The 11,043-nt window shown below is 33.8% G+C and overlaps 1 protein-coding gene across 2 annotated transcripts; it reads right to left on the reverse strand.

Moving 5' to 3' along the window:
• Positions 1–475: 475 nt before the first annotated feature.
• LOC115445603 (phosphatidylserine lipase ABHD16A) lies at positions 476–10,133 on the reverse strand. 2 transcript variants are annotated; one of them, XM_030171929.2, is made up of 9 exons: positions 9,807–10,133; positions 7,789–7,842; positions 5,219–5,526; positions 4,892–5,055; positions 4,370–4,623; positions 4,114–4,275; positions 3,438–3,622; positions 2,616–2,802; positions 476–2,397 (listed from the first exon to the last, which is right to left on the reverse strand). In XM_030171929.2, exons 1-9 carry the CDS (start codon positions 9,876–9,878, stop codon positions 2,296–2,298), a joined length of 1,488 nt encoding a protein of 495 aa, XP_030027789.1. In that variant the 5' UTR covers positions 9,879–10,133; the 3' UTR covers positions 476–2,295. The 2 variants fall into 2 exon arrangements, with proteins under 2 accessions (XP_030027789.1, XP_030027790.1); XM_030171930.2 differs by having other exon boundaries at positions 4,895–5,055; positions 9,807–10,132.
• Positions 10,134–11,043: the final 910 nt, after the last annotated feature.

Below are 11,043 nucleotides of genomic sequence, written 5' to 3' on the forward strand. Positions count from 1 at the left end.
TACCTATTACGTCATCGGTCATTAGCTTGTATTGCCCTTTCGTCTTTCGCCGTTATTGGGTAAAAATCAAAGCTACTTTAACAGATGTGGGTACTAATTTGCATTAGAAGTTGGAAATGTACACTATAATGTATATCTAATGCTCCTAATGCTGTCCATAAAACACGAATACACGACGAAACATTATGCTTACCTAAAAAATATTTATAGCTTGTTTTCAGCTAATTACTTACCTCGGAAACGGTCGGGTTGATGTATGAATTTTGATCTGTATAACAAAGGCTTTGAAATCGGAGAAACATGTTCTTATAGTGCATGTGTTTGGGAGACCACTATATTTTTTGTCTTAATGTTATAAGTAGCTGGTTTAAGCTTTATAAAATTTTGGCTGCACCAAAGGGACTACTAGTCCGAGAATAGATCAACGCGCGAACAAGTCTAGGAGTAAATCCTGATTTAAAAATAAAACACTCCATATATCTAAATATTTATTCTCTTAAATTATTACACATTACACCCATTATTAAGTCAATAAAATATTTAAAATGCTGTCCTGCTATAATTAATATAGATGGTAAATAATTAAGTCATTGTAAAAATTAAATCACATGTCATTATGCAAAACAAAATAAATACATTATAAACAGAAACAGAAAATTGTCTTTCAAAACTCATTTCATTCAATATTTACTCAGAAATATTGTTTTAAAATAAACTGCATTGCATTTTGTTATAAGTACAAACATATTATTGTACAAACACAGGAGATACCAGTTCAGGAAAAATACAGGAATGTCTAACATTATTAATATACATTACAAATGTACTACAGGTAAGTAGTTTAAAATGTTCACATTGAATACAATAGATGAACAACAGTCAATACACCAAATAACTTCTTTACCACATGAGTCATGTTTATGTTCTATAAGCAATACAATAGTTATAATAAATATCATTCAAATACACTGAGATATGCAGGCAAAAAATTCATATTGATTATAAATACCACAACAGCTAGATTGACGCTGCTGAAATACAGTATGAGAAGTAATTAAGCATTTTCTACAACATTACGTCATTTTTAAAGAATATATTATTAACACTTATTGTGTGACATGAACATTGAATATTGATATAATATCTGAACTACAACACATGGACATCAATATAATGAACTGAACTACATACACCATCGAATGTAACATTTATCGACATTATTTATCTATATTAATCAAATATCATTGTATGTTATATAATGAAATATTAATAGACACATACTGAACTACGCAATTCCATGACATTGAAGTTTATAATTTATAGACATTATAATAATACATCATTTCATGAAACATCGATTTATTGAGATGACCGATCTAAAGTATCTTTGCACCAGTAGTGTAGCTTGCCGTACAGGGACCCTATATCTATTTGTTGGGGGCTCTTCAGGGTAGTGCGGACTTTTAGGCGCCCGCTTAGTTTAAGGTAAATATTAGCCAAGAGGGGCTCTAAAGCTCGGAGGCCCCGTATCACTAATACGGCTGATACTACGATAGCTACGTCCCGGCCTTGCACGTAATAATATATATTTATCAAGAAGATTGATCTATAATATCTTTTTTATTGAAACATTGATTTATTAAGAAGATTGTTATTATAATATCATAGCATGAAACATCGATTTATATTGAGAAGATAGATTTATAATATCATTGCACGTAACATCAATTTATTGAGTTAATATCATTGCACACTAACATCGATTTATTGAAAATATTGATATATATTATTGCACGAAACATCGATTTATCGAGATGAGTGTATAATAAAATTGTATCAACATCTATTAATGGATGACTGATGATTTTTGATTATCATTGAATTTAAAATGGACAAAAATGGTCTAAACTGATTTCAATTAAACGCCCTACTACCAATCTCACTGGATTTCAAACAACCAATCCTCACCGTTGCTCAAGCGGTCGTCAAGCTGCACTCGCAGAAATGCAGTACGCAAAGTAATACTGTACTGTATATTCTATGAAACATATTACTGACACCAAGCTATTTAAATAGACCGTAACGAATGTCGCTATATTGAATTGAAATAAATATTCTATTAAGCACATGGTACAAATAATGAACAGCAAAAGTGCTGCAATTTGTTGTACTGAGCCCAACTTGTAGTCCACACCATCACATGAGCAGTATTTCAGTTCATAACACTTCACTTTATATATAGTCCCCCATGTCAATAATAACATGTATAGATGATTCTATACAGTTACACATCTCTTATTCACAGCGAGTCGCTACACGTTCCATAACCTCGTCGAATAGCTCATCGGACAACGGCGTGCAGTGCATGCCTCGGAAATCCCGCGAGTACTTTGCAATCTGTTGAAAAGTAAATTTGCTGAGCAATATTAATATTGTCTAAACTAAACAAATTTTGTTGCAAATTTCTTGTAGTTCAAGTATGATAATTATTTTTATCTAAATCGACAAATTAAAAAAGAAATATATAAATATAAGGTTTTTAGAATAGATCATTGTTTTTCAATATAATTTATTAATTATACCTACATGCTATACAATAATAAAGACAAACATACCAGTTGCAGTAACTGCTGGTCCTCCTCCTTCTTGGTGACCACATCCACGCGGTGCGTCTCCAGCATGGACACGTACTTCTGTAGCGCGAGCCGCCTGCTGGCGCCCGCCTTGAACAGCTCCGGATGACGCTGCATGATCATGTCACTCAGCAGGTAGTTGCCGCGGTTCGTGCCGACTAAGCCCCGCCTGGAAACAGTGCTAGAATTAATATGGACAATCGACTGTCATGACTGCCTGCCTGATATTTCATCTTTTTACAATTATGAACTTAATACCTTAAATTATTAAGTTTCATTTTGTTTTCCGCAGTTAGCTAGTCATTTACTGCCACAATTATAATGACTAATTCATAGTAGGGTACAACAAACAAAAATATTAAGGGTTTTGTAATAATATAATGTGTCTTGTAACATTACAATAAAGATAATTTCCTATAGATGCATTTTGTCTCTCTCTCTTTGCCTCGAGTTTCAAAATTTCACATCTTGCTGAGTAATTTATCACATGTTGTTTACTCTTATAATAATATGGTTACCGTCACCATTTTCTAGTATGAGTAGTGCTCCAGTGGAAGTGTAGTATTTTGAAGAAAGTAAAGGAATGGATGTGGTAAGGCAGTACCATATTTTGGGGACATGTTGCCAGAGGCAGCTCTGACAAATGTCACTCAAAGATGGCACCGTATTGATACCTATATGTGAACCAATCTCTTTCTCCATATTTCGGATATGGAATCGGTTCAGAAGCTCTGGTTTGTTAATACAACCTTCAACTATCTTAACGTGATTTGCTAAACCATTGCTCTTTCAAATTACACTGACCTCAAGCAAATGACTTCATCATCAGTCCTCCTGATGAGCTGGACTGGCCCATCGTACTGCTTCAATAGAGTCACAATGTTCAAGTCAACGTATGTGCGGATGACTTCCTTCACGAGGAGCGACCATGACGAGGGCATCTGGTTCTGAGCGAGGTACAGCAGATCGTCGAATGTTGCATCTAAGATCTAAATATAAGATATAGCGGGTTAGTAAAATGTATGTATAACTGTATGGCTTAAGCCATGTGGATGGGAACGGAATAATGGCCAAGTGTCTCTATTTGGGTTTTAGTTAAGTTACCTTTAGAAATAACAAAATAGCAACTTGATAAATATCAGAATATTCAATCGACCAATACTAAATTTTAAGAAGCCAGATATAATGTCAATATTATTTTTTTTCCAAATATTTTACTCGCAAGCAAGGTTTTATATGAATGGAATCATTAATTATTTAAATATTATAACAGTAGGGTTTCAAAGTTCAGTTAATTTCAGTTTCCCTTCACAAACATTTTCATATGTTACTCCTAAAACATATGAAATGTTCTACACAATGAATCAGTCAATAAATCTATCAATTTGTTTGAAGATTTAAACAAAAATATTAAGAAGTGATATAATCTGGCCCAATACATTTCCCCATTAGTCGTATTTGCTCGCAATGTTTTCCTCACCAAAGCCCTGATCGGGTAATTTACTGCTGCCCAAGTCGCTGTGTATCCTCCAATGCTCCAGCCGAGTAGGACGATGTCTTCTGGCTGGAACCGTAGTTCGTTGATAGCATACTGCATCACCGCGTCGATAGCGTTTCGCTCTGCTTTTGGGAATGGAACACCCTAAAACAGTAAAATAAAATGTGGTAACCACCAGTAAAGTTGTTGATATATTGCACTTAAATATTGAGAAATATAGTGAAAATTGACAACTCACGGTGCTCCATCCAAATCCTGGATGATTCCATCCGAGAGCCGAGTATCCGCACTTGACAGGCGTTGACATCAGACCGACCTCGTAATAGCCAGAGTTCCCCTCACAGCTCACCACCAGTATCTTCCCCTTAGCCGACTGGGCGGTGTTGTCAACGAACATCGTGTCAATCATGTTGCCATCGGCAGTCGCTACTTTAGCTCGCCGTCCATTAAAAAGTTCAACCATTTGTGTCCGTCCCGAAATCAGTGCATTTGCTGCAAGATTTTGTTGTATTGATATTCTAATATAATACAATTTTTCTTTTTTTTCCAATTAATAAAAATAATATTTCATAAAAATAACTTTTTTATACCACCTTGTTTGAATCCATGTTAGAATTTAAAAAACAATGGTTAAATATAAAACGTTTTATTAATTAAACATATTTTAGCGATTTCAAAATGATGCAAATGAATCAGGGCAAATAAACACAAGCATGATAAAAAGCAATAGTGCAAGCATGGCACACATATAAAATACTACCACCTATGAGCCTCTGTATGAGCGCAAGCGTTCCGGGATAGATGAGGCGAAGACCAAACGTGTGTATCGCGAAGAAAGCCAACACCTGGAGGGGAACCCTCTGGTATACTGGCAGATCGGCGTTAGCGCAGCTCTTGAACGGATGACTCAAAGCCCATGAAGGTCTGACAAAATAATTATAAATTAAACACTCAAAGAGGAAATAAAAAAGATAAAATTTTATTCATCAGCATTACAACTGACCAAACGATACAGGTTGTGTTTACCACTAAATAATTTAATAGTGTATTTTTAATAATTTTAAATAATGATTTAAAAAATACCCACTTCTCGCATTGTGCCACTTTGTAATTCACCGGCCATGCATTGAAGTCGAAGTCATATCTTCTGATGCGCTCCAAGTAGGCTTGTTGGTTAGCGGAAGGACTCTTGATATCCCTGAGGAACCTCACGTACTTCGGATTGCTGGCCCGGCCATACGCCCGCAGAGCGAAGCAGAACGCCACGAAGCAACCAATGCCGCCAAGTAAATTACCCATGATCTTCAATTCAAAATAGCTGAAGAAACCCCTCTTGAGTATATACATGCATAGAAATGGGGACGCATAGTATGTGATGTTCATTATCGTGGTGACCTGAAATATACTTTTTGTTAAAATAATGAATTTGAAAATCATTCTAATACGGAAACTGTGGGACATTGGAAGTATTACCACAGACATTCTTATTTATTGCCAAAATGAAATAAAATATAACAGTGAATCCCTTTAAGTATAACAACAGCTTTTTACGCAACCACACCCGTACTAGGTTTTGTATTGCATATGATTTGAGTTTGATGTGACAAAACGTTACAATGAAGAAGTTTTACAGATAAAAGAAGGGAAGAGATAATTATTATGTCAGTATAGTGCATAATATCAGTAAAGGGATTAATTGATAACTTTAGTAATTACATTCACATCAATTATTGAAATGGTTAATCGAGATTGCATTACTTAGTGATCGCTATTACATGATTACTTTTGTGAGTGCGTTCTTACTTTATTTGAATGGAAAAGAGAAACTGGTTATAAATCTTTTAAAAACTTTAAAAAAAAATTATGTCGATTCTGAAAGTTAAAGGTACTTCCATGCCTAAAATCCATCAAAATTGGTTAAGGCGTTTAGTATCTTCTTCAATATTTAAACATAGATTTAAAATAAGCAATAACCTTTCTTCTGTCCTTTGGTTTACACTGCAGAAATGTAAAACATCATAGACTAGGAGACTAATTCGGATTTAAAATATTTAGATGTTCGATAATATTATATATGAATTAAGTACAATTAGTCTTTGAATAGTTTTACAAATATAATTAAATTTATGTGTTTAAAATTTTTAATCACTGTTACATAATCATAAATTGGGCTACATTTTATTTAGCTAAACATGCAAATGATGAACAAACCAGTCTATTGCCGGTATATAACAATGGAAATAAGCATGTCACCTTTAACGTAAGGTAACGTTACGTAAAGTATCATAGCAATTGTCACATGTCCATTGGAGTGGTTGTTGAAGACGAATAACCATCTTAATTTATTTTCTGTTTTCCCTACAAAACTAATTTAACTAAACATGATAAAGCAATGTCTATTTCTGCCGCCAAGCAGCAGCGTGTAGTCACTCTTGTGTTCTGGTTAGAAGGACACTGTAGCCAGTGTAACTACTGGACATAATGAGACTTAACATTTCATGTCTTAGGATGGCGAGTGCAGTGAATTACCAAACAATGCCTTGTAATTCAAGGTATTCTATGGTGTATCTACCGTTTATGGGTGGGTTGTATAGCTTATCATCAGACGAACGACAAGCTCGTTTCGTCATCCAAAGCAAAAATAAAAATGCCATATTAATCACATATCTTTAAACTATTGCACGTGTAACATAATTCCTGGCACTAGAAATTACTATACTAACTAGGTGGTTAAAAACGTATAATCATCGTTCAATAAACATAGCATTTACAATTCAATAAGCTTTAAAATTCAAAAACACAATAAACACATTACAATGCCTTTAAATAGTTTTTTAATGATTCTTGTTTTACAAATCAGGTTTCCTAATGGGGTACAATGATTTACTACAAAATAAAACAAAAGAAACGAGTATTTTCATGTCCCAGGTTTAAAGATCAATAAGCTTAGTGTTATTATAACCTATATAACTGTTAACAACTGTTATGTTGGACTTATCACCATTTCTACCCTGTGGTCCCATCTCCTTCAAATCTAAGAGAAGTCTTCACTATCTACGACTGCAATGACAATGTAAGTCTGGTCAGTTGTCAAACAGGAACTTATTGTTTGGCATTGGTTGGCTACTGATCTTATTAAGTGTTCTCTTCTGTGACAACACTTTCGCTGAAGAATACATAACGTTCGCTGCCAAGCCGTTCGTTTGCCGACGGTAGCACTTACCACAGCCGTTAGAGGTCGCCACTTTTCAAAAAACACTGTTTTTCTTATTTGGACTATGTGATAGCATATAATAAACCTTCTTTTCCAATTCGACACACTAACGAAACTAAACATGCGAGAAAAGACAGATCCTGCATCTCCCGAAACCTAGAACACTATCGCGCATGTCAAGCCACGCCCTAAAGTAAAGGTCGCACTAATACTAAACTATGTAACTATGATATCCAGTGCGTATTCGATGCATCCTAAAACTACTTTTTATTTAATTTGAGTGTGTAGTGACTAGTCCCCTCTATGAGGCACTCAAATTGTTCCATCATTGTGCACAATTTATTTTAAATTCCTGATGAATTATTTTCATCTTTTATGCAATCAAGCATAATGATCAATAATATATTTCATTATATAATTTAGTAAGAATCATTTATAATTACCGATATGATGACTTTATCTCCAAAGCTCTCCTTTTTGTTTGGTTCATATAAGACCTGAAACAAATGCAAATTTTAAAATCAATATATGCTGCAATTCAAATGTACACCCAAACTGACTATTTCAGACTTTAATTTGGCACATATCAAAACATATTTGAAAAAAAAAAACATTTTTTTTTCGTGTTGTCATACATTTCTTAGCCTAGCAGGGCCGGCTTATACAAACACACCGGTCTTGCGGGTGACTGCTTTAGGCATTGCGAGCTCTTAAGTAGCTATGCTGAGGGCGACCCTCTAAAGGGTCACGGCCTCGGCTCAGGACGGCCACTGAGAGAGGATGAGGCATCAACGATTATGGGAATCGGAGAGGCTAGTTTACGTCGGCACAAGGGCCAGAGTTATCGGAAGGGTCGAGGGGACGAGGGAAGCGATGAGGACGAAGCTGCCGTCGTGTGAAGAGTAAAAAAATCCATTATGTATTTGGAACAAGGCCAGAGACAAATACTCACAGAAAAAATTATATTATGAGCCAAAAAACTATAATGTGACATCAGTTATCTTTTGGAGGATATATTTTCCAAGTAAAGATACTGTAGTTACTAGATCATTAGTCAACAAAATTTATTATCCAAATAAGTGTTTATTGTATCAAATACATACTATAATTAATTAGAAAATATACTTTTTCATTGAGCAAGTATTGTTGTACCATAGACAAATAATATATTTAACTGACATCTAGATAAATTAATTAATTTGTTGTTTTTTTTTTCATATAATTATTTAGCCCAGAGAAAAAATATAACCTCATAAGGTCTCATACCACTAAAGACTTTGCAGAAGGAGCCACTTAACAAAAACTCTATGACACCAAACTATTTTGTGTCTACACAAGACACTACACAACTTTGGCCGTAATATGATTTTTAATTGTGATAATAATACTATAAACAAGTGAAAATTCACAAGGGCGGCCACGCAAAAGTTATCTGGGTTAAATGTTTCGCTTTATATATTCCTGGGATAGTAAATAGGCTATGTCCTTCCTAGGTTCTCAAACTATCTTTAAACCAAAATTCATTTAAATCCGTTTGGTAGTTTTTGAGTTTATCATTTAGACAGTCGGACAAATGTGGTAGAACTTTGGAACAACTCTGTCAAACATAATTGTTGCGTGACTTTAACCATTTACACAGCCCATGCAATGGAACCTCTCAAAAGGAATAAATTTCCCTATTTGTGCAAAATATTTCATTGATGCTTTGATCCTATTATTCATAGAGTTATGTTTTATAGCTTATAGTTTTCCTTGGTGAAGAATTTTTCAATTTGAACCAGTAATGCCCGAGATTAAAAATGTTCAAAAAAATAAACTCTTCAGCTTTATACATTAGTGAAGATGTATAAGTTTTTGTACATGTTTGGACATACAAATGATTGTGCAAAATTAGGCACACAAATATACACAAAATTATTCCTAGATTTACACAAATTAACCTTTTTTTCTTGAGAAAATTTTCACAGGCAGAGTTGTAAATAACCTAATAATTGAAAAAGAATAATGGTCAGATTCTTTGTTCAAAATCTTAATGTTTTATTACTTCACTGTGCGTTATAAATGTAATGCAATAACAACAGTAAATAAAAATATAATGAACTGAGTTTATACTGTATTTAAGATTGAATAAACCTTGTGAGGTAAAGTACAGAATACAAAACAAATAAATTTTCATTGATATCATTGGGATGGGCACTTGGTACATGCGCACCGTATTGCAATTACGTTATTGATTGGTATCGTCATGGATGAATTTTCGATATCATACAATACAAAATCGCTTAAAAGATGAGGAAATGTTTTTTTATGTGATATATTATTAGCCTATCGAGGTAAATATACTATTATCGTCTTTTTGTTTAAATAATTATGTTAATAAGGTGTACAAAACCAAGATAGGATTTGTTTTTTTTTTTTAACCTGAAATAAATGTAACAGTAGCTTAAACATTTTTACTTACATTTCTCAGTCCCTCTCCGTAGATTCGATAAAGCCGCGGAGAAAACAGACATTGCCGAGTTAGCTTCAACATGGTGCTTTGGACCCGGCCGGGCCTGATGTTGAAACTTGTTGAAACCGAGCAGGAACCACAACACAAATTTAGTCTACGCGACAAAACTAAAACATACTATGGAAATACACTGCATATCGCACGTTTTGAGTTATCTCATTTACAAACTGACTAGAATAAAATTTGGGCTGCAGTCCTGTCGAATATTGATTAGAATTTTCAGACCGGAAAATGGAGCAATTTCATTTCCTTTGACCTTTCCATTCATTATTTTTTTTAGTTATGGCCACAGATTAAATAGTGACGATATTGAGTGAGATATGCACGTTATACACGGCTGATGAATGGTTGTAAGACCGGACTTGCATATCCGTTTTTCAGATCTGAATCCAGAAATAGAATTCAAATCTGAAAAATGGATTATTGTTGTAAACCTTTCATAAAGATAGACATGTTACACAAGAAGCTTATATGTTACCGCTTTCTAATTGGACATTGTAGATTTATAAAAGTGAACTAAATTATTTTGAAAGTTATTAAAAATTGAAAAGATACGTTTCCCTTACCAAACATTTTAAGTTATTATGATTGTAATATGAAAATAAATAAATCATGTAAGCGTGATTAATAAGTTCTAGATCACAAAATAAATAAAAAGAAATATATGTGTGCAGAAGTAAAATGTCAAAAAAATAGCCTACGAGTTATTGAGATGGATGTAGAAATATTACATTCACATAAATAAAAGTACACCAATCATAAAATACGCTTGTTTTATACTAGAGCCTTGTAATACGCAGGCGCAAACACATGCATTATACACAATATACTAACAAAAGAATGAAAGGATGCAAAATGTAGCATACAAGCAAGTAGTAATAGAATACATTGACTTCTGAGTTCTGAAAGCTTTGAAGATAAAATGTGTGACAATGATTTAATTGCGTATCCTGAATATCAAAATAAAATTAAATTAGGTAAGTATTATCATCCTAGACATGTTTTTCATCAATAAAAATTGTAACAATTATCGTTACTAATAATTTATTTTAATGCTCTCTAGCTATGAGCTACTTCTAGGAGATAAATCAGGCATTCTAGACATGACAGATGTATCAGTTGACAAAGCCGTCATTTACACTACGTGTTCGCCGCTTGTCATTGTTCTAAATGTTCGCCGTTCTCG

This window comes from Manduca sexta, chromosome 27 (assembly GCF_014839805.1).
Source record: "Manduca sexta isolate Smith_Timp_Sample1 chromosome 27, JHU_Msex_v1.0, whole genome shotgun sequence".
NCBI classification, from domain to species: Eukaryota; Metazoa; Arthropoda; class Insecta; order Lepidoptera; family Sphingidae; genus Manduca; species Manduca sexta.